General features: G+C 32.9%; 1 protein-coding gene across 1 annotated transcript in view; it reads right to left on the reverse strand.

The window, feature by feature from the left end:
* Positions 1–26,540, reverse strand: part of LOC134739782 (protein eyes shut homolog) — a 203,377-nt gene that overhangs the window by 74,852 nt on the left and 101,985 nt on the right. The window contains exon 3 of the mRNA XM_063666926.1: positions 16,387–16,508. Within this exon, the coding sequence (XP_063522996.1) occupies positions 16,387–16,439 (53 nt within the window). The 5' untranslated portion in view covers positions 16,440–16,508. The remainder of the gene's footprint in view (positions 1–16,386; positions 16,509–26,540) is intronic.

Here is a 26,540-nt window from a genome sequence, read left to right on the forward strand (position 1 = left end):
ATCAATGTTTTAAATAATAAAAACTAATGATATTTAGAGTGAACTACATATCAAAAAGTTAACTAAAACATTGTGGACAGAATATTATTTATCACCATAACCATATGAGAAATTACTATTGTTGATTCCACTTTCTAGCTCAGGAAACTGGAAGCTTGCAAATGTAATGTAAACTTACTTATCCCAATTCACACCAACCTTTAGAGACAGAATCAAACAATATGCAGACATCGCAGACACTGTGATTGTATAACCCATATTTATTCTCCCTCTCCCTAATAAGATAAATACAAAATATAACTTGATAGAATCATTTCTGTAATAGCAGAGGAAGAACTAGTCAAACATATACTCTTCCATAAAAGAAACTCATACATCGATAAATATAGTTGAAATAAGCTGTTTCAGAACTATGTAAATGAACTGAAGGCTTGAAACAATCTCCTGTTTATTCAAGAAAAATGATTGAATCTCATAAGCTTAATTAGCTTTGTGGTTGTAAACAACCATCCCTCTCTCCCCAGCTCGTCAATGGACTTGAAATCCAACATTATTGCAATTATGGTAGCTGAGAAACCAGCAACCTAATAACCAGTGGAGGGGACAGTACAGGTATGCATCTGACTCAAAAGACCCTTCCCAAGGAATGTCACTATTTCATTGGTTTGACAGCACTCTGAAAAACTCCATTCTCAGGGACTGACTTTATTTGACCTGACTAAAAATTCACTTATAAAAAACCATATGTCTAGGGAATTTGTTAAAAATAATCAGTGGCAATTGCTTAATATCACAGTGTTTGAGGCAATAATTCCAGTTGAGGGCAAATCTAGGTTGATCAGTATAATTAAAGATTTAATAACTCGAGAATTAGATGTACCTAGAAGTCTTTGAAAGCTAGAAAAAATCCTGGAAAACTAGAAAACATCACAGTGTGCAAGTCTATACACAGGCCTAAGAAAGATATAAACAGCCCTGATCTCTGACCTCTGACTAACCTTGAGGCTCTATACAAGCAGGAAGTAAAGAATAAAGTACAGTTGTAAACTGCCTGGCTGAGCATTGAAGACATGTCTCAACATACACACAGAGTCCTTCAGTAAAGGCTGGAAGATGTTTTAGTTCCAAAAATCTAAGAAAAATCTCTGTCAAATTATTCATTTTAGCTGACCACTAAGTTAATCAAGCAGAGACTTAAATAGCCACACATGGTAAAGAACAATCCCAGTGCAACACTAGACAAATAGTAGAAACAACAAAAACAAAAACACTAGCTACTAGGAAAGAGCAAGATTTGATTGCCAGATGTACCAAGTTATACTATTTAAAATGTCAAGTTACCAGAAAATATTATAAGACATATAAAGAAATAAAAGTATGGGCCATGCACAGAAATAAAACCAGTAAATAGAAACTGCCTTTGAGGACACCTGAATATTGGATTTACTTGACAAATATATTAAGTCAGCTATGGTAAACTTGTTCAAAGGGAAATATAAACTATTATATAATCAATTAAGGAAAGTAGGAGATTGATGTCTTACCAAATCAGTAATAAAGGAAGAAATTATTAAAAAATTAAAAAACAAATAGAATTTCCAGAGTGGGAAATTATAAAAATTGAAAAACAAATGTAAAAGAGAAAAACAAACAACCTCATCAAAAAGTGGGCGAAGGATATGAACAGACACTTCTCAAAAGGAGACATTTATGTGGCCAACAAACATATGAAAAAAAGCTCATCATCACCAGTCATTAGAGAAATGCAAATCAAAAGCACAATGAGATACCATTTCATGCCAGTTAGAATGGGAATCATTAAAAAGTCAGTAAACAACAGATGTTGGAGAGGATGTGGAGAAATAGGAACACTTTTACACTGTTGGTGGGAGTGTAAATTAGTTGCACCACTGTGGAAGACAGTGTGGCAATTCCTCAAGGATCTAGAACTAAAAATACCATTTGAGCCAGCAATCCCATTACTGGATATATACCTGAAGGATTATAAATCATTCTACTATAAAAACACATCAACACGTATGTTTATTGCAGCACTGTTCACAAAGCAAAGACTTGGAACCAATACAAATGCACATCAATGATAGACCGGATAAGGAAAATGTGGCACATATACAGCATGAAATACTCTGCAACCATAAAAAAGGATGAGTTTATGTCCTTTGCAGGGACATGGATGAACCTGGAAACCATCATTCTCAGCAAACCCACACAGGAACAGAAAACCAAACACTGCATGTTCTCACTCATAAGTGGGAGTTCAAGAATGAGCACACAGGGAGGGGAACATCACACACCAGGGCCTGTTCGGGGGTCGGGGAGATAGTGGAGGGATAGCATTAGGAGAAATACCTAATGTAAATGACGGTTGATGGGTGCAGTAAACCACCATGGCACGTGTACGGCACATGTAGACCTATGTAAAAAACCTGCACATTCTGTACATGTATCCCAGAAATTAAAGTATATTTTTTAAAAAGTTATTGGAAAAAATGAAATAATTACTAATTGAGCACAAGAGACTTAATCTGGCAGAAGAAAGAAGTAGTGAACATAAAGATAAGTTTATTAAGATAATTGTTTCTGAGGATCATCAGAAAAAAATAAATAAATGAGTAGATCCTCAGAGATCTACTCACATATGAGAGTTCCAAAAGGAAAAGGGATAGATAAATGCTTTGAAAAAATAATGGCCAAAACTTTCTGAATTTTATGAAAAAAATGTTGATCTACACATCCATGAACTCATCAAACTCAAAGTAGAATAAATTCAAAGAGACTGAAAGTTAATCATGATAGTCAAACTCTCAAACGCAAACAGATAATAGTGATACCATCGAGAGAAAAGTGATTTATTACATACAAGGATCCTCATAACAACTGACTTCTCATCAGAATCCACCATGTAGATGAGAAAGCAGCAGAATGATATATTTGAAGTGCTAAAAGAAAAACAAGACTATCAACCATAAATTCATATCCCACAATGCTACCTTCCAAATTAAAGCAGAAATTAAGACATTTTGAGATAAACAAGAACTGGGAGAATTCATAACTAGCAGACTAACATATAAAGAATAGTAATGATAGTCCTTTAGGTTAAAATGAAAAGAAACTATAGAATCTTAATTATTCACACATAAAAATAATGAGATCCAGTAATGGTAATTATATTAGTAAATATTAAAACCTGTATAAATATGTTTTGTTCATAACTCTTTTCTCTTTCTATATGATTTAAAAGACGGAGCATAAAACCATAATTACAATAGTTTGTTGATGGGCTTATAATGTATAAGATATAATTTGTATCACAATAATAAAACAAGGGAGTAAAAAAAGGGGAGCAATGGTGGAGCAATATTTTTGCACATTATTAAAATAAAGTTGCTATTAATGCTGTGTAATTGCTTTATCTTAAGAGGTTACTTGTAATCTATAGGTCAACCATTAAAAATTTTTTAAATAATACAATAAATGTAACAAGGGTATTAAAGTGGTATATCAGAAAAAATATCTATTTAACACAAAGTAAGGCAATAATGGAAGAAGGCAGGAGCAAAAGAAAAAAAGACATATAGAAAACAAATGGCAAAATAGCAGAAGTAAACTCTACCTTATCAGTAATTACAGTAAATGCAACTTGAGTAAACATTCCAATCAAAAGACAAATAATGGCACAATGTGCTGAATGAAAAAATTGTTCAACTCTATGCTATTTGTAATAGACACACTTTGTATTCAAGAGTGAAAACTAAATTCATAGCAAGAGGAAGGAGGACATATGAAAATTAAAGCATAAATTAATAAAGCAGAGAATAAAAAAGCAATAGAATAAAACAATGAAATCTAAAACTGGTACTTTCCAAAACTGAAAAACCATTAACTAGACTGATCAGGAAAAAATAGAGAAGACCCTGATTACAAGAATCAGAAATGAAAGAGAAGAAAACACTACAGTCTTCCAAAAATAAAAAAGAATTCAAAGAGAATACTGAAAAATTACATGCTAAGCAATTACAAAGCCTAAATGAAATAGGTAACTTTACAGAAAGGCAAAACCACTGAAAGTAACCCGAAAAAAGTATAGCATATCAATAAACTTACAATAAGCAAAGAGATTGATTTAGTAATAAAAATGTGTTCCACAAAATAAGTACATGAGCAGATTGCTTTACCAGTGATTTTACCAAATGTGTACAGAATAATGAACACCAATCCTTCTGCAACTGTTCCAAAAGAGAAGGGGAAAACTCTTAACATGTTCTATGTGGCTAATATTACCCAGTCCAAATCCAGTCAAAGATATGACAAAAAAAGAAAAATACAGATCAATGTGCCTTATGAACACAGACCCCAAATTCCTTCATCAAGTACTAGCAAATGGAATTAAGCACATATACAAAGAAATACACATTATGACCAATTGGGATATATATTAGTTCTGCAAGGTTGGTTTTAAAATAGAAAATCACTGAATGCAATACACAATATTAATAGAATATGAGACAAATTAACACATATAAATAGCTTCATTGATAGCATTTGAAAACATTCAACACATTTCACAAATAAAACAAAAAAATACACTCAACAAATGAGAAACAGAAGGGAACGTCCAAAATCTAGTAAAGTGTCCCATGAAAGATCTACAGCTAACATCATACTTTATGGTGAAAGACTGCTTGATTTTCTTTTAAGCTCAGGAACAAGACAAGGATATTTAATCTGTCATTTCTATTCAACATTGTACTGGAAGTTGTTGGGATAATTAAACATAAAACAGAAAAAACATATCAATATTGGAAAGGTAGGAGCAAAATTATCTCCATTATCAGATATTAAAAATCCTAAGGAATCGACCAAAAATTATTATAACTAATAAATAAGTTTACTAATGTTGAAAAATACATGATCATTATACAAAAATCAGTGGTGTTTCTATACACTAGCAAAGAACAATCTGAAAATGGTGTTAAGACAATTCCATTTCTAATAACATAAAAAGATTCAAATTCTTTTTTTTATTATTATTATACTTTAAGTTTTAGGGTACATGTGCACAACGTGCAGGTTAGTTACATATGTATACATGTGCCATGTTGGTGTGCTGCACCCATTAACTCGTCATTTAACATTAGGTATATCTCCTAATGCTATCCCTCCTCCCTCCCCCCACCCCACAACAGTCCCCAGAGTGTGATGTTCCCCTTCCTGTGTCCATGGGTTCTCATTGTTCAATTCCCATCTATGAGTGAGAACATGCGGTGTTTGGTTTTTTGTCCTTGCGATAGTTTCCTGAGAATGATGGTTTCCAGCTTCATCCATGTCCCTACAAACGACATAAACTCATCATTTTTTATGGCTGCATAGTATTCCATGGTGTATATATGCCGCATTTTCTTAATCCAGTCTATCATTGTTGGACATTTGGGTTGATTCCAAGTCTTTGCTATTGTGAATAGTGCCACAATAAACATACGTGTGCATGTGTCTTTATAGCAGCATGATTTATAGTCCTTTGGGTATATACCCAGTAATGGGATGGCTGGGTCAAATGGTATTTCTAGTTCTAGATCCCTGAGGAATCGCCACACTGACTCCCACAATGGTTGAACTAGTTTACGGTCCCACCAATGGATTCTAAGAAGTACAAGTATACATTGAAAACGATAAAATACTTTGTTCTTTTGGCTTAGGATTGACTTGGCAATGCAGGCTCTTTTTTGGTTCCATATGAACTTTAAACTACTTTAAAGTTTAAAAACTACTTTTTCCAATTCTGTGAAGAAAGTCATTGGTAGCTTGATGGAGATGGCATTGAATCTATAGATTACCTTGGGCAGTATGGCCATTTTCACGATATTGATTCTTCCTACCCATGAGCATGGAATGTTCTTCCATTTGTTTGTATCCTCTTCTATTTCATTGAGCAGTGGTTTGTAGTTCTCCTTGAAGAGGTCCTTCCTGTCCCTTGTAAGTTGGATTCCTAGGTATTTTATTCTCTTTGAAGCAATTGTGAATGGGAGTTCACTCATGATTTGGCTCTCTGTTTGTCTGTTATTGGTGTATAACAATGCTTGTGATTTTTGCACGTTGATTTTGTATCCTGAGACTTTGCTGAAGTTGCTTATCAGCTTAAGGAGATTTGGGGCTGAGACGATGGGGTTTTCTAGATATACAATCATGTCATCTGCAAGCAGGGAAAATTTGACTTCCTCTTTTCCTAACCGAATACCCTTTATTTCCTTCTCCTGCCTGATTGCCCTGGCCAGAACTTCCAACACTATGTTGAATAGGAGTGGTGAGAGAGGGCATCTCTGTCTTGTGCCAGTTTCCAAAGGGAATGCTTCCAGTTTTTTCCATTCAGTATGATATTGGCTGTGGGTTTGTCATAGATAGCTCTTCTTATTTTGAGATACATCCAATCAATTCCTAATTTATTGAGAGTTTTTAGCATGAAGCATTGTTGAATTTTGTCAAAGGCCTTTTCTGCATCTATTGAGATAATCGTATGGTTTTAAAGCTGGAAGTATCATGCTACCTGACTTCAAACCATACTACAAGGCTACAGTAATCAAAACAGCATGGTACTGGTACCAAAACAGAGATATAGAGCAATGGAACAGAACAGAGCCCTCAGAAATAACGCCACATATCTACAACCATCTGATCTTTGACAAACCTGACAAAAACAAGAAATGGGGAAATGATTCCCTATTTAATAAATGTTGCTGGGAAAACTGGCTAGCCATATGTAGAAAGCTGAAACTGGATCCCTTCCTTACACCTTATGCAAAAATTAATTCAATATGGATTAAAGACTTAAATGTTAGACCTAAAACCATAAAAACCCTAGAAGAAAACCTAGGCAATACCATTGAGGACCTAGGCATGGGCAAGGACTTCATGTCTAAAACACCAAAAGCAATGGCAACAAAAGCCAAAACTGACAAATGGGATCTAATTAAACTAAAGAGCTTCTGCACAGCAAAAGAAACTACCATCAGAGTGAACAAGCAACCTACAAAATGGGAGAAAATTTTCGCAATCTATTCATCTGACAAACGGCTAATATTCAGAATCTACAATGAACTCAAACAAATTTACAAGAAAAAACCAAACAACCCCTTCAAAAAGTGGGCAAAGGATACGAACAGACACTTCTCGAAAGAAGACATTTATGCAGCCAAAAAACACATGAAAAAATGCTCACCATCACTGGCCATCAGAGAAACGCAAATCAAAACAACAATGAGATACCATCTCACATCATTAAAAAGTCAGGAAACAACAGGTGCTGGAGAGGATGTGGAGAAATAGGAACACTTTTACACTGTTGGTGGGACTGTAAACTAGTTCAACCATTGTGGAAGTCAGTGTGGCAATTCCTCAGGGATCTAGAACTAGAAATACCATTTGACCCAGCCATCCCATTACTGGGTATATACCCAAAGGACTATAAATCATGCTGCTATAAAGACACATGCACACGTATGTTTATTGTGGCACTACTCACAATAGCAAAGACTTGGAACCAACCCAAATGTCCAACAATGATAGACTGGATTAAGAAAATGTGGCATATATACACCATGGAATACTATGCAGCCATAAAAAATGATGAGTTTATGTCGTTTGTAGGGACATGGATGAAGCTGGAAACCATCATTCTCAGGAAACTATCGCAAGGACAAAAAACCAAACACCGCATGTTCTCACTCATAGGTGGTAATTGAACAATGAAAACATATGGACACAGGAAGGAGACCATCACACACTGCAGCCTGTTGTGGGGTGGGGGGAGGGAGGAGGGATAGCATTAGGAGATATACCTAATGTTAAATGACGAGTTAATGGGTGCAGCACACCAACATGGCACATGTATACATATGTAACTAACCTGCACATTGTGCACATGTACCCTAAAACTTCAAGTATAATAAAAAAAAGAAAAGAAAATGATAAAATGTTATTGAAAGAAATTAAAGAAGATTCAATAAAATCCCTATTAAAGTTATGGCTGCCTTTTTCTTCAGAAAGTAACAAGCTGATATTAAAATTCATATGGAAGTACAAGGACTCCAGTTTAGCAAAACAATGATGAAACAAAAAAATAAGTTGGATTCATCTTTCCTAACTTCAAACTTACTAAAAGCTACAATAAGAGGGTGTGGTATTAGAATAAAGATAAACAGGATAGAGTGTCTACAAATCCTTACATGTTTGTCTAATTGGTTTTAAAGGTACCAAGATAATTTAATATGGAAAGAATAGTATTTTTAAGAAATTATCCTCAGACAACTGGATATTCATGTGTAGAAGAATGAGGCTAGACCCTTACCTCACACCACACACATAAAAATTAACTAACTCAAAATGGATATCTCAATATAAGAGATAAAAACATAAAGTTTACAGAAGAAAATATAGGAATAAAATTATTGTAATTTTGAGTTAGACAACAATTTCTTAGCTATGATATGAAAAGCAAAAGTGGCAAAAGAAAATGAGTCAATTGGTTGTCCTCAAAATTAAAATTGTTTGTGCCTCAAAGGACACCATGAAGAAAAAGACAACTCACATAATGGAAGAAAATATTTGCAAATCATATTTGATAAGTGGCTTGTATCCAAAATATATAAAATTTCTTACAACTAAAATAAAAGGTACATAACTCCATTCCCAAATGGGCAAATGATATCAGAAGATATTCTCCCAAAAAGAGATACACGAGGTCAGAAAGCACATGTTAAGATGAGCACTATTATTAGTTGTTAGGGAGAAGAAAATCAAATGTGTATTGAGATACCACTTCACACCCACTTCTAGTTAAAAAGACAAATATCAACAAATATTGGCAAGATGTGGAGAAGTTGACACTCTCATACGTTGCTGGTGGTACTGCAAAAATTACACATTCACTTTGGAAAAGAGTTTGGAAGTTCCTCTAAAAGTTAAGCATAGAGTTACTCTATGATCCAGCAATTCTACTCTAATTTTATATGCAAAATAATTGAAAATATATGTCTGGACATATATTGCATATGTTTATAGCAGCATTATTCATAATAGTCAAAAAGTTGTAATAATCAACATGTTTATCAGCTGAAAAATAAACAAATTTGCTGTAACTTTATGATGTAATGTTATCTGGCCATAAAAAAGAAAGAAAGTCCTTACACCTGCTATGACATAAATCTTGAAAACATTATGGTACGTCAAACAAACCAGTCACAAAAAAAACATATATTGCATGATTCCATTTATATGAAATGCCCAGAACAGACAAATCCTAGAGATAGAAAGTCGATTAGGAGTTTCAAGGGGGAAGAAGGAAATGGGGAGATGCTATGGTAATGGTATGAGTTCCTTTGGAATAATAAAAGTATTCTAACATTAGATAGTGGTGATTGTTGTACTTCTCTATGAATCTACTAAATCTATAGTAGTTCTCTCCTTGTCTATGGTTTTGCTTTCTGGTTTCAGTTACCAGCAGTCAACCATGCTCTAAAAATAGGTGAATATAGTATAATAAGATATTTTGAGAGAGAGAGAGAGACCACATTGCCACACTTTTATTACAGTATGTTATGATTTTTCTATTTAATTAGTAGTTATTGTTGTCAATCTCTTAATGTGCCTAACTTATATTTAAACTTCACCATAGTTATACATAGAAAAATACATAATTTATATATAGATGGTCCACAACTGGTTTGACATGATGTTTTGTCTTTACAATGGGATAAAAGCAATTTACATTAAGTAGAAACTATGCTTCAAGTACCCTTACAACCACTATGTTTTTTTGCTTTCAGTGAAGTATTCAATAAATTACATGAGATATTCAATAATTTATTATAAAATAAGATTTGTGTTTTTCTCCATTGTAAGTTAATGTAGGTTCTGAGCATGTTTAAGGGAGGCTAGGATAAGCTATGATATTCAGCAAGTATATTAAATACTTATAAGTACATTTCTGACTTACAATTTTTTTCAATTTACAATGGGTTTATCAGAAAAATAACCCTGTTGTAAGTTAAGGGATATGTATAACCCTGTATAGAGTTCGGTGCTATCTTTGATTTTTGTATATCCACTGGGGGTCTTGGAACATATCTCCGTTGGAATAGTAAAGGGGGATTATTGTACTGAATTGTACACTTAAAAAGGTGAATTGTATGGTATGTTAATTATGTCTCAATAAAATTATTATTTAGAAAGATAACTAGGTAAGGAAATTCCTAAGTAGTAAGTCATCCTATTTATATGTAACATATGGAATACACACATTATGCTCATCTCATTAATATAGCATATTTAGTGACTGCTCTTTTCTCTTTACAATCTAGAAAAGCCAATATGAATATAATGTTCATATTAATACATTATCTTTATAATCACAAAGAAGAAGCACATTCAGAAAATCTGATTCAGCTAAACTTTAAATTTTATATCCAGATAAAATGCAACAGATATCTGAAATATGAAAATAAATAAAGCAAATAATATATCAAAAATCTTAGGAATGATGAAATGACCAAGAGTTTGTCTTAATTTAGGTGACAAAATCTCCTGAAACACTTATACATTTAAATCACTAGGAGTTCACAATAAGCCATGTCAGGGTTATCTAGAAAGACTGATTATGTATCATGAATATTAAAGTATTTTGAATTAAGACTTATAGATGTTGTTTATTTTGTTTTCAATCTCTAAGACTTCTATATCAAATGCAATACCTTTATTTAAATAAAATTAATACCATGTTGGACAATAAATTAATATTTGTGTCCTCTCATTTTGTTGGAATATATAAGGATATTTTGAGCAAATAGGTGGACAAACATAAGTGATGTATTTCATACACACATACACACACACATACACACATACATTTAACTCATACGTATAAGACATTGTTTTGGGAAGGAGCAAAGCAGCTTCTGATAGCCAGGATATTCAGGAGCTAGCCATATAGTATAAAGCAGGTTTAGAGCTAGGTGTAAGTGTTTTTCTGACGAACATTTCAACAATTTCATAGAACATCAGTATCAGACATGGCTAATCTATGCAAATAAGACATCACAAAAACTAGACTAACTTATAATCATATTAAATAGAGACAAAACCAGGAACATCACCCAAACCAAAAGACTAACAAAACAATCCCCTGTTATGGCTGATATAAGTAATTGCTACCTCTTTTGAAAACATTGGCTTTCACTTCCTTCTTGTCTTTTCCTCCATCCTCCTAGGTAAGACTTATCATAAACCTAATAATAAAATTCTGCTCACTTCTTGACAACTTATCCAGAGCAAAGACCCACTCTTTGAAACCATCCCCCAAAATACATGTAGCAAGCTGAAGTCTGTAAGTCCTTTCTAACATCCTTTTATTTAGATATCCCTGTGGATCTACATGATGTGTTTTCTCTCTTGTTGCAATGAGTTATAAACCCAACTTTTGCAACCCTAGGTATGTTCCCAGTGGTGTTTGTCTGGTGACTGCCAACAGCATCAATGCACACATACACAAACGCATATACAAGTTATCTTAAGAAATTATAGAAAGAGCTAAATGCTAAAAAAAGGATATATCAGAGTCTCAATGAAAGAAATAATAGAAAATTTATAGTACATATTATAGGTTATAATTAATTGATGTAAGAAAAATAAAACATAGATAACTATGAATATTATGTTTTTAGTTCATCAAAAGTTTATTATTTCTCCTAATATACAGATGGAAAGGTTATTAATATCAATTTGTGTTCATACATCAACTTAATAATTGCTAATGTCACAAAAAATGTCTCTGGGTCTTTTTATTGTTATATATCTTTAATCCTAACTATTGGCATTGTGAGTTTTCCTATATTACCAAAATTATTTATTTATCTTTCTTTTTGTCACATAGTATCTATGCCATTATTGCCAACTATTGTGGGATTTAATTTAATAAAGCAAACTGCCTACAGTTTGAACTGCCTACAGTTGAACAGTCTGCACCTTATAACCCACTTTAATCACCAAAAAATTAGAAACATTTGTGAAAAGTTTTACAGGCATGAGATAATCGAGAATTCTCAACCTTAATCACAAGGCAAAAGAGAATGTATGATTTATTCTGGAGGACATTCTGAAATAATTTTAACATTTTCCTTTGGAAAATAATCATCTGAGTGTATTTGTATGCAATTCATCTGCTTCTGAACAAGAAAAGGATTTAGTTATGATATACTTGATTATGCATCTACATAAGAGATGCAATGTATACCAAACAAATCTAGGACTAAAAATTATTTACCAAGGGCCGGGCATGGTGGCTCACGCCTATAATCTGAGCACTTTGGAAGGCCAAGGCGGGCAGGTCACTTGGGATCAGGAGCTCGAGACCAGCCTGGCTAACATGGTAAAACTTCATCTCTACTACGAATACAAAAATTAGCCAGGCATGGTGTCAGGCACCTGTAATCCTAGCTACTCAGAGGCTGAGGCAGGAGAATCACTTGAACCCAGGAGGTGCAGGTTGCAGTGAGCCAAGATCATGCCACTGCACTCCAACCTAGGAAACAGAGTGAGATTCTACCTCAAAAAAAAAATTTACAAATATATATGTGGTTATTAAGCTTTTGGAATAATAGCAATAGCTACTAAGAATTTCTTTTCCATGTGTACACGTCATTTTTAAAAAATAACTTCAAGTGTTATTTTAGATTTACAGAGTACATGTGCAACTGTTACATGGATATATTACATGATGCTGGAGTTTGGGGTACAAATGATCCCATCACCCAGGTAGTGAGCATAGTACCCAACAGTCAGTTTTTAAACCCAGGCTTACCTCCTTCCTTTCCCACTCTAGAGTTCCCCAGTGTTTATTACTGCCATCTTTATGTCCACGAGTACCCAGTGTTTAGCTTCCACTTATAAGTGAGAACATATGATATTTGGTTTTCTGTTTCTATATTAATTCACCTAGGATTATGGCCTCCAGCTGCATCCATGTTGCTGCAAAGAACATGACTTTGTTCTTCTTTATGGCTGCATAGTAGTCCATGGTGTATATGAACCACATTTTCTTTATGCAATCCCACATTGATGGGAACCTAGGTTAGTTCTATGTCTTTGCTATGGTGAGTAGCACTGAGATGACTACATGAGTGTATGCATCTTTTTAGTATAATGATTTATTCACTTTTGGATATATGCCCAGTAATGGGATTGGTGGGTGAAATGGTAGTTCTGTGTTAAGTTTTTGAGAAATCTCCAAACTGCTCTCCAGAGTAGCTGAACTAATTTACATTCCCAACAACAGTGTTTAAACATTCTGTTTTCTCCATTGCCTCACCAGCATCTGTTGGTTTTTTAACTTTTTAATAATAACAATGCTGATGTGTGTGAGATGTTGTCTCATTGTGGTTTTGATTTGGATTTCTGTGATTAATGATGTTGAGAATTTTTTTCATATATTTACAGGGCACTTGTTAAATGCATATCTCAAAATGTCAGAAAGATATCAAACTAATGATCTAACATCATACTTGGAAAACCAGAAACGTAAGAGCAAACTAATTTCAAACCTAGCAAAAGAAAAGAACTAAAATCAGAGCAGAACTGAACAAAATTAAGACCCCAAAATCCAGGGAAATAATCAATTTAACCAGAAGTTGGTTTTTTGAAAGCATAAACATGATTAATAAACCACTGTCTACATTAACAAAGAAAAAACGACAGAAGATCCAAATAAGTACAATCAGAGATAACAAAGGTGACATTACAACTGATCCCACAGAAGTTGAATGATTCTGAGAGACCCTTATGAACACCTCCATACACATAAACTAGAAAATCTGAAGGAAATGGATAAATACCTGGTAACATACAATCTCCCAAGATTGAATGAGAAAAAAATTGAAATCCTTAAAACAGCAAGTTTTGAAATTAAATCAGTAATTTAAAAAAAACAACCTACCAACAAAATAAAGCCCCAGACCAGATGGATTCATGCCAAATTTTACTAGATGTAAAAAGAAAAGCTGGTACCCATTCTACTGTAACTATTCCCCCCACCCAAAAAAAATGAAGTAGAAGGAACTCCTCCCTAACTCACTCTATGAACCAGTATTATCCAGATACCAAAACCTGGAAAAGATACAACACTAAAAGAAAACTACAGGCCAACACACCTTATGACCCCAGATGTAAAAATCCTCAACAAAATACTAGGAAACCAAATATGACAGCACATCAAAAAGTTAATTCTCCAACTAAGCTTCATTCCTGGGATGCAATTGTTTCAACATACACAAATCAATAAATGTGATTCACCGCATAAACAGAATTAAAAACAAAAAACACATGATGATCCCAATAGAAGTGGAAAATTCTGCTACAAAATTCAACATCATGTTAAAAATCCTAAATAGACTAGGTATCTAAGAAACATACCTCAAAATAATAAGAGCCATCTATGGTAAACCCACAGCCAACATCGTACTAAATGGGCAAAGTCTACAAGCATTCCCCTGGAGGACTGGAACAAGCCCAGCCTCACAACTTCTATTCAACACAGTACTGGAAGTCGGAGCCAGAGCTATCAGGCAAGAGAAATAAATAAAAGGTATCCAAAAAGGAACAAAATAAGTCAAACTCTCTCTCCTTACTGATGATATGATTCTATACCTAGAAGATGCTGAAGACTCCACCAAAAGGCTCCTGGAACTGATAAAAAATTTGGTAAAGTTTCAGGACACAAAATCGATGTATACAAATCAGTAACATTTCTATGCACTAATAACATTCAAGACGAGAGCCAAGTCAAGAAACCATTTACAATATGCAATCCTATTTACAATAGCACACACACCAAAAACAAAAAACAAACAAACAAACAAAAAAGAAAGGAATACATCTAACCAAGGATGTGAAAGATCCGTACAAAGAGAACTACAAAACACTGCTAAAAGTAATCAGTAATGACACAAACAAATGAAAAAATATCCCGTGTTCATGGCTTGGAAGAATCCATATCATTAAAATGGCCATAATGCCCAAAGCAATGCACAGATTCAACCTATCAACCTACAAATGTCATTTTTCACAGAATTAAAGAAAAACTATACTAAAATGTATGTAGAATGAAAAAAGAGGTTGAATAACTAAAGCAATCTTAGAGAGTAAACAAAAAAAGATGGAGGCATCATGTTACCTGACTTCAAACTATACTGTAAGTCTACAGTAACCAAAAACAGCATGGCAGCATTGCACTGGTAAAGCAACAACAATAACAGACACATAGACCAGTGGAACAGAACAGCAAAACCAGAAATAAAGCAACATACTGACAGCCATCTAATATTTGACAAATCAATAAAAATAAGCAATGAGGGAAGGACCACCTATTCACTAAAGGGTGCTGGGAAAACTGGCTATCCATATGCAGAGGACTGAAACTGGACCCTTACCCTTTTACTATATACAAAAAAAAAAAAAACCTAGAATGGACTAAATATATAAATATAAGACCTCTGACTATAAGAATCCTAGAAGAAAACCTAGAAAACACCGTTCTGGACATCAGCCTTGATAAATAATTTATGAGTGAGTCCACAAAAGCAATTGCAACAAAACCAAAAATTGACAAGTGAGATTAAGCTAAAGAGCTTCTGCAAAGCAAAGGAAAATATCAACAGAGTAAACAGACAACTGACAGAATGGGAAAAATAGTCACAATCTATGCATCCAACAAAGGTGTGATACGCTGAATCTATAAGGAACTTATTCAACAAGCAAAAAACAACTCCATTAAAAGGTGGGCATAATACATAAACAGCTACTCAGAATTTCTATTTAGAGTTTCTTCAGAATTCTCACCTAAGAATCAACTAATACAATTGAATTATGGAATACGTAGATAATTTATATTATAAAATATATGAAAAATGTTACTAAAATAATCCAAACTCACAATAATCTCTAAGTAAAAAATTGGCAGCTTTAATTTAGTGGACTCACTCCTTTCTTGTCATAGTGTGGTAGTTCTCATAGTGCATGGAAAGGTCCAAAACAATGTTAAGATGGCAAAAACATGTTTTGAAGAAGTAAATGCATTTGTATCATTTACCATATCGGAACATTGCATTTTCAAGTTAAAATCTGTTTATACTTTGTTGACATCTGGCCTTCGGTATTTCCAAATTTCAAATGACTGTGACACAATCTTGTCAGTAAATGGCTCTTCATCTCTGGATGGTTATTTTAATTAAATGTATCTAAAGTGAAAATAATGTCTGGATGTATCCCAAGGACACTGAGCACTCCAAGTAATTTCGTGAAGAAAACTAAAAATATATTACTCACCGATAGCTTTTGTAAAGGTCAATACAGGTGGAATTGTTCTTGCAAGGATTCATTTTACACTCATTGGATTCTTGTTCAGAAAAATTTCCTTCCCAACCAGATAGGCACACACACTGGTAGCTCTAAGGGAATATGAAATTATATATTTTTAGGCTATTTCTTAGTATTAAGCCTAATACAGATATTACGCCTGGCTATTTTGATATCTCTGTCAATTTATAATTTTTTTAGTTTTATACAATGCCAATACTCCCCCCAAATGACTTTTAACCACATTTTTAAATCGTGTGAATGGTATTCTTTAGCATCTAATTAAATAAAGTTTTGTAGTAAGTCAATAGATTTTACAGAAGGTATTAAAGATTTATGCATTATGCTCACAATGTAGAATTATCATCTTTGTTAAATGTTTTAAAAGAAAAATAGCATGTTAGTCACATGATAGTAGATGATGGAATATAACTAAATAACTAATTAAACAACTCAGCAACTAGCTCGCAAGTTAAAAATATAACTATAAATAAGGAAACTTTTGACAGATTTATTGTTACAGATAAATATTTAAAATAAATTAACAGAACTTTTGGTCAATTAAAATCATAAAACTTTTAATGGTGTTTTTCTGAAACAGAGAGTTGCCCTATGACAATGTAATTCAAAATACTAGAGGTAAAATATTGCTTTCATAGTATTGGGCAAACAAACAAACAAAAGAAACACTTTAAATTACTCTGTGAAAATACTTTCTGTATGAAAAATATTTTTGAAGAATAGAGCTCTTGTCAAAAATTAGGTTTTGGGCTTTTGCCTGTAGAGAATCTAGATATAGCATTATAAAAATGGTAAAATCAATGTTAACTGTTATTTAAATCTGCACTTTTCAATACAGTAGCCACATGTGGCTATAAAACATTGAAACATGGCTAGTACCAATTAAGATGTGCTATAAATATAAAATACACATTGACTGTTGAAAATTTAGTATTAAAAAAGGAATGTCAAGTATCTCACTAAATTTTTTTATTATTTACATTTGGTTGAAATGGAAATAATTTTGATATAAAGAGTTAAATAAGACATACGATTTCAATTAATTTCATTTATTTCCGTAACTTTTTGTAGTGGCTACTAGAAAAGTTAAAACACAAACAGAGATCTCATTTAATTTCTACTGAACAGAGTTGAGAGTTGAGTTAGATAATGCCAGCCCAGTTTCTCCATTTGTGGATAGAATTAAGAAGTCTATATACTTATAAGCACGATGTGATGAGTAGGGGCCCTGAGATTACAGAATGCATCTTGGTTTAATACATCTCAACATCCTGTACAGATCTAGCACCCTGTCTATGTTTAATTAATGTTGATTAAATAAACAGAAAAGAACAAACATGATATGACCAATAATGTAAAGGTTGAAGTTAGTAGCCAAAACAAAATTCAAAATCATCCTTTATCACTTTGCTACATTTGGACAGCAAATTTTTTTTTACAAACATAACAGTGAAACATGATAACCAGAAGAAAAATAAATTCATGCCCCATGCACGTGCATTTAGGTTACAACAGTTTAAATGTATAAGAAGTTCTATTCAGTACTGTGCTTTGGTTGAACAGGGCCAGTTGGTTTTCCATGCTAGGTATTAATAAGTAGCTTAAAAGCACAAGAATGAGAGCCACCTTATCAACATTGTGCTTTATTCCTGACACATATACTATTCTCCCTCAGAATAATCTTTAAGAGTACTCAAGTTTTGCTGGATTTTAGCAGATTTTTTTTTTCACATACCATGCTCCCTACGTTGTTAACTTCCTCCATGAGTGTGGTAACATTTGCAATTTTCATTGGTTGCGTTTGGCTTATTTTTTTTGGTAAACCTTACAAGAGGACTTACATAAAAATTGAATATAATGATTATATTTTGTTTTATGAATGTGCTATTTAAAATGAAAGCAATTCCACAATAGGCAAGACAACATCAGCTGTGGGGAATGGGAGAAAATCATCCCACTCAGTAGCATAAATGGCATATGCATAAAATCTTCGGGACATGCCCATTCGTTATGTTCTGAAATTTCTCATATTATGGGGTATAAATTATTTATGTAAAGACAAAAGCATAAGCACACTGCTGATTTTTATTTTGATGCCTCAATAATATTTTGAAACAAATTTAGTGAGTCAAAAATATCAATCAAATTTTTCCTATTAAATTCATATATTTCTTAAAAGCTAATAACTATTGGTATTTTCAATAACTTGATAATTAGTAGAAAATTATCAATTTCATGGTATCATTATCATTAAAGTATCAGGTACTATAGCAGTGAATTCCGGATATGATGAACTATGTACAAAAAGAAAACATAAAAGGATGAAGAAAATATAATTAAAAAAATTAAAATTTAAAAATGTAAATGATGAAGAGAACAAAAGTGCATAGCAACTAAAAATAACCCAGAGTTTGAGAATTTTTATTCATCAGTATCCTACTTGCTTCAAAAGCATTTTCCTGAATTTAGACATTCTTACTGCAAAGCAGTTTCTCATTCAACATTGAATAATTGATTCCAGTAATTTAAAATAACTGTTATTTAAATTTGCACTGGTCAATACAGTGGCCACATATCAAAATAAAATACTGTTTTTAAAAGCACATTTTGAGTCAATTTTGATGGAAGAGGAAAGTATTATTAAAATGTATTTACCAAAAGGAGTAAAGGTTTACATGATTTACTAAATTAGAATCTTATCATTTTTTAACTTCTCACTACAAAGTAGACATTGCTCTTCCTACCAAACTTAGATAAAACAGTAGTTTGAAAATACGCATGAGACAGGAAAGACAGAAGATGATAAAAACACAGGTCTACAATATTGAACTCTACAGCCAGTGAGAAAAAAATAAAGACAAAGCTGTCAAGTTTGATAGTTGTAAATGCATAAACTATATAGTAGTTCACTTTTTCAGGTCAACAGCCAGATATTTTAAATTTTTCTTATCAGTAACAGATGTAGTAAAGTAAGACGGATAGCATAATTGTGAACATGAATTTTCAAGTTAGAGAGATTATCTTTGAACAATATCTCTGATGCTTATTAAATCTCTAGACATCTAATATATTAGTTTTCTCTTACTGCCTAAAATATTACTACAAATTTTGTGTCTTAAAACAACATAAATGTACTGTCTCACAGTTTCAATAAGTCAGTGTGCAAGTGTCAGTCACCTAAATCCTTTGCTTTCAGTCTCACCATGCTGAAATCAAGGTATTGACTGGGATGTGATCTCACCTAGGAAATGGAGTTCTCTTCCAAGTTCAATGACTGTAGCAGAATTCATTTCATTCTGCCTCTAGGACTTAGGTCTCATTTTCTTGCTAGCTACCAGGTAAAGACTACTCTCAGCGTTTAGAAGGTATTTGCAGGTCCTTGACACATGGCCTCCTCCTCTCACAGTATGCCAGTTTGTTTTTTTAAGGACAGCAAGAGAATCTCTGCTGTTACCTCTTATTGTGTTAAAGCCCCATCTATTTAGTGCAGCCCATCTAGGACAACCACATATTTGATTAAATAAAAGTCACTTATTGGAGGTGTTAATAACACTGTAAAATCTCTTTCTACATATAATATAATCATGGAAGAAGTATCATATTTATAGGTTTCACTCACACCCAAGGGGAGATTTTACAGGGCATATACACTAGGAGATGGGAATCTCGAGGATCATCTTATAATTTTGCCTTTGATATCTACTAATCTACTTAATTTTTCCAAGTAACCTGCTCAAGTTCTCTAAGCCTTAGGTGCCTTCATATGTAAAGTACTAACAATTTATACTTCATAAATATACTTAAGGCTTGAAAGTAGTAATAACTATAATATTCTTAGCCTAGCGACAAATAATTATCATTAATTAGAGTAGCCATTACCTCTAGGCCAAACAGTCTAGATCTAACAACGTCAAGGAATAATTGACAGAAGTACCACGATTGGCTCAAACCTATTCATCAATACATTACTTATTTTTATAAACATTTAAGCCATATAATAAGAGATAACCAGACTAGGAAAAACAAAGAAGGAGGAAGAGCAAGAGAATCCAGCAATATGTAATTTACGAACACAGACTTACATGAAGTGGATTAATATAAGAAAATATAAATGAGGAAAATGTATTCTAGATGAAATAGAAAATCATACTAAACCAGTAGACATTTAAAAATATACCAAAGGAGGGAGATTTGCTAACATAGACTCAAACAAAATTACTCCCAAGTCTTTATTTCTTCCCTTATGCCACATAGGTGAAGAGAACAGAAAAACAGGAAAAACTACTCAAATTATTTTTTGAGACTATCAAAACCTAGCTACCAAATTCTAGCAAGCATATAACAACAAATAGAAATTTAGCCCATGTTTTTAGGATCAACAATTCAATTTTTTTCAAAAAAACATAAATTTAGATAGCCGAAAACAGTAATGTATTTAAAATACATTATATAGTTTGAGCTGGAAATATGCCAGAAATGGAAATATGCCTCAACACAAGAAAATCTTTTAGAGAAAGAAAAATGGTTTTATCATTTCAGAGCAGAAAAATATTTTATAAAATTCAATACACATTCTAAAAATTTCTTTTAGCAAATGAAAACAAAATGCGAATGTACTTATATTAACAACTACCTACAAAATGATAAAAAAAAAACCCTGCCAAACATCAGTTCATCAAAAACAAATGTAGAAACTGAATAAAAAATATATATACATATACATATATATATATATACAAATTGTTGAATTGTTACAAGAACAACTGAAGTTGACTAGATCTTCTAAAGCCAAAGAGATGAGAAGCAAGCTAAGTTAAGACTACAGAGGGCTCTGTTTTTCAATCCAGGACATTTGCCCATTTGCTTCCAGATAAGTAGTTGCATCTAGATAAGCAGAAAGAAGTAGCTGGTGCTATAAAGATACATGCACATGTATGTTTATTGCAGCACTATTCACAATAGCAAAGACTTGGAACCAACCCAAATGTCCAACAATGATAGACTGGATTAAGAAAATGTGGCATTTTCTTAAATATACACCATGGAATACTATGCAGCCATAAAAAATGATAAGTTCATATCCTTTGTAGGGACATGGATGAAATTGGAAATCATCATTCTCAGTAAACTATTGCAAGGACAAAAAACCAAACACCGCATGTTCTCACTCATAGGTGGGAATTGAACAATGAGAACACATGGACACAGGAAGGGGAACATCACACTCTGGGGACTGTTGTGGGGTTGGGGGGAGGGGGGAGGGATAGCATTAGGAGATATACCTAACGCTAAATGACGAGTTAATGGGTGCAGCACACCAGCATGGCACGTATATACATATGTAACTAACCTGCACATTGTGCACATGTACCCTAAAACTTAAAAAAAAAAAAAAAAAAAGAAGTAGCTGGAGTTTGCAGCAGCTTCTTTGAATGAAAAAAAACACTAGCATTCAGCTTGATCAAGGAAATTAGGTCCGTGAAGAGAAGAACAGAGAAGTGAGCCCACAATTTGATCAGCCCTATTCTATAGAGGCACTTGTTCCCTTTCAACCTTGCATTTGTAGTATGAAATTACACAAAAGCATTAGCAGTCTGGTAGTGCAAGGAAGATAAAAGTTGGAGTTTAGGGCCAGCAATATCTTAGTCTTGTTAAACACTTCCAGCTTTCAATGAACACAACAGAGGGGCATATCTTGAAGAAAAACCAGCAAAAAAAAAAAAAAAAAAAAAAAACAGCTTTAACAGCATGAAAACCATACTTGCCTAAAATGTGATCATGCATTCCTATTCTGTCTGTCAGAAAAAGAAAAATAAAAAATCCTCTTTGGAAGATGTTAACATTAGATGGAGCTTTTCAATGTTTGAAACAAATGTCTGCCATTCAATAAAAAAGTTTCTTAAATGCTGATTACCAAATGTCAAGACACAAACTGACAGTAGAAATATACTATTGAGATACTGTGATTATTGGATAGAGATTTAAAAATACTTATGATGAATACATATAAAAATATAGAAGACAAATAGGGAATTCCACTAGAAAACTGAAATCTATAAAAGAGACAAAGAAAAACTCTGAGTTTGAAAATTATAACCTGAAATTTAATAACTTAATATATTATTTTAATAATAGACATAGTAGACAGAATTAATAAACTTGCTAGTAAAAGATATACAGATTGAAATATTTATATAAAGGATATAACAGTCATAAAACAAAACAAAAGAAATATGGGAACTAATGAAAATAGCCATTATTTGCTTGACTGGAGTATCAAAAAAGAAGGTAGAGAAATTGGGCAAGAACAATATTTGAAAAATTGCTGCCTGAGAATTTTCAAAAGATGGCAAAAAGAGAGTAACCACAGATTTAGAAAGTTCTTGGGACCTATGCTGGATACATAAAAATAAAACTTTATCTAGATTAAAAGTTCTGAAAATGAAAGACAAGGAGTAAATCATACAGGCAGCCAATGAACAAAGACATATTATCTTCAAAGGGACACAAAGGTCACAACTTACTCCCCAGTATCAGAAGCAAGAACCCAATGAGCCAACACGATAATGGAGTGAAAGAAAATAACTGCCAATTGAAACTTCTATACCCAGTAAAAATATACTTCAATTATGAAAGCAGAACAAACTCACTTTTTACAAAAACAAAACCTGAGAACTTAACTGCAGTGTTTAAGATTGTGGGAATTTGTTGACAGATGACCTGGATTTAAATTCAGGCTCTAAGAATTATGACTCATATAATTTTAAGCATGTTACTTAATTTCAAGGCACATCAGAAATAATGCTACCTGCCCAACGAGGGTATAAGAAGTACAGCACTGAGTATAGGACATAGTATAATATCTAACATAGTAAGACAACTATAAATTTTAACTAAAATGTTCTGATGTACTCTGACTTGTCCAGGTAGGCTAAACTACTTCTCAGTCTGTGATGTTTGTTTCCTTTACTTTCTTCCACTTGGAATGACTTTGTCTACTTCCACCAATCCCTGACCATACTTTCCCAGTTTTATCCATCTGCGAATGTCAAAACAAGTGCCACACAGTACCTGAAGCTTTGATAATTTCCTTCAGCATACCTTCTCATACTTACTGTTTTAGATTTTATGATACATTTAAAGCGTGTTAGTTACTTATGTACATATAAGCTGTATTCTGCTCAGTGCTTATTGTATTTAAAAATATCTTAGTTATATTATTGTGTATTTCTCTAGTTTCTAAAGTATAAATTCCAAGAGGGCAGAAACTTTCTTTACTTTATTCAACAATTATCATCATAATAACATCTAGAATAGTGTCTAATGTTTGACTGAATAGGTGCTAGAGATTGGAACATCTATAATGATATTTATTGGTACTAATATAATCATGGAGGATATTTTATTTATGATTTCTAGATATTTAATAATCTTATTTTCCTAACAAGAAAAAGACTTTTTTAAAAGAATTCATTGAAATAATTATTTCATTACAATCAACCAAAAGCAGTTCTATAAATGAAGAATTAAAATCCCCATTGAAAGAAAACTTGGATTGCTTCCATTTTGAAAAGTTTTCATATATTAGAATTATTGTATTTTTTTCAGTCTTAGCCACAATTTTTGACTAACATGTGTGCTTTGTGAAACTTTATTAGATTCCTGAGAATGTAGATATATACTGAAAAAAATAGAAATTTCAAATTATAGTCTCTTTCTGATCATTATCTATATAATTCTTGAAAGAAGGACAGACAAATATTTTTCTTTGCTTTAATAAAAAAACTTTTGAAGTAAAATTTGTAATGAATTTAATCCTTGTAAAAATAAAGGGCTCTCCCTATTGACTTATTATCCGTTTTATTTAAATGTTATTTTAAGTTTTCACTTTAATTCATAAATACTTATAGAGTTGGCTATAGACTCAAAGGTTTCCAAATACTGAATGCTGATACTCAGGATTATACATAAAAACACTAATCTTTATTCATAAAAACTAACAGAACTATCTTAATATGATTTCTTTCAGCAAGAGAAAATGATTTATTTTGGTGCTTTAAATCTAAAGTAAAATAATATGTATTATTCTGACAGAAAGTTAATGGAATATTTAGAAACAATTTCTATAAAAAGTTACAAACGCTGAATTTGATTGAACATATTTTGAAATAAGGCAAAGAAAATACACTTTACAATGAGTGATACTTTCAAGGCAAAACTTGTAGAAAAACACAATTTCTTTTACTTGGGAAAATGTAATACAAATACATGAAGAATATGAAAAGCCACATGGTAGATGAAGATAATATAGAGTATAAATCAAGCTATACTGGATTTTGAAACCATTTTCTAAAGAAAACATAAACCTCTAAGAAACTTAGTCATTGTTTCCATGTGATTATACTTTTCATTAGTAACAAAAAAAAGCAAATGATCATTTTAGTGCCTAATATTCCAAATGAGAAAACAAACATTAAGTATAAATTTCCACTGGTTTTATTTCCTATATCCAGTAAATCTACTATCAAAATAACTTCAGCTGTTTGTCTACTATGCTATTTTCAATTTATAGTTTTTATTAGTAATCTTTACTTATAACTTAGTTCTCTTATGGCGTGCCCTACCTTCATAAACCATTTGTGATCCTTTTAAGGGTTTCTTTACCTTTAATGTTGGTTTTAAAAAAAAGAATTTAAAACTAGAATAAAGAAGTTTAGACTAACAGTAATAAACCATGGGAAAAAATAACTCATCTGACATTGATGTGCACTGCTCAAACATATTTATTATGTTTTGAATATTATCTTCCATATTGACTCAATTTGACAATTAGAGATATAGTCTAATACCCAAAGCTTTTTCCCTAGTACACAAATAATAAGAATATAGAAAATATAGTCTTGTATGAGATGATCACACAAAGATGCCAGTATATAAATGTAATTCTGCAACATATAGTTTTGGGGATCATTACATGTTTTGGTATGAAAGCCAAATGACAATAATAATGCAATAATAATGCATAGTACACCATGGACTAAAAATCACTTGTAAGTTTTGAACCACAAGTACAAAACTCATTTCCAGTATTATGACCTCAAAGAAAATTAGCAACTGAGGCAGAGCAAGATGGTGGAATAGAAAGCTTCATCAATTGTTCCCCCACCCCTGGGAAGGACACCAAATTAACAACTACATACACTGAAAACACCGTCATAAGAACTAAAAATCAGTACACACAAAAATCAGTAGTATTTCTATATGCCAAAAGTGAACAATCTGAAAAACAAATCAAAAACATAGGCTGGGCATGGTGGCTCACACCTGTAATCCCAGAACTTTGGAAGGCTGAGGCAGGTAGATCACCTGAGGTCAGGAGTTCAAGACTAGCCTGGCCAATATGGTGAAACCATTTCTCTACCAAAAATACAATACAAAACAAAAAATTAGCCAGGCGTGGTGGCAGGTACCTATAGTCCCAGCTACTCAGGATGCTGAGGCAGGAGAAACACTAGAACCTGGGAGGCGGAGGCAGCAGTGAGCAGTAATTGTGTCACTGCACTCCAGTCCTGCCTAGGTGACAGAGAGAGACTCTGTCTCAAAAAACAAACAAACAAACAACAACAAAAAAATCTTAATTCCATTTACAATAGCCAAAAATGAAATTAAATACCTAGGAATTAACCAGAGAAAGGAAAGATCACAATAATGAAAATATACGACACTGATGAAGGAAATTGAAGAGGACATCAAGAAATGAAAAAAAATTCCATGTTCATGGATTAGAAGAATCCATATTGTTAAAACATCCATACTATTGGGAGAGGACGTAGTTAGAGGCTAGCTACCACATAGAGAGGGAGAGTCTTGGGAGAGAGGCAGTGCGCATGGAAACACACTGGCACCACCCTTGTGGTGTAGTTAGCAGGTAAAAATATGGTTAAGAACTTCCTCTTATACCAGGATGTTTGCTCAGAAGAGACTGTCCCAACTTAGGTGCAAGCACAATAAATCAACTAAATGTCCTGAATATGACCCAGAGCTAATTGTAATATCATCAGCATTGCAGTTTTGGCCCCCTATCCCATGGGTTTTGCTTAGGC

This window comes from Pongo pygmaeus, chromosome 5, assembly GCF_028885625.2.
Source record: "Pongo pygmaeus isolate AG05252 chromosome 5, NHGRI_mPonPyg2-v2.0_pri, whole genome shotgun sequence".
Lineage (NCBI taxonomy): Eukaryota > Metazoa > Chordata > Mammalia > Primates > Hominidae > Pongo > Pongo pygmaeus.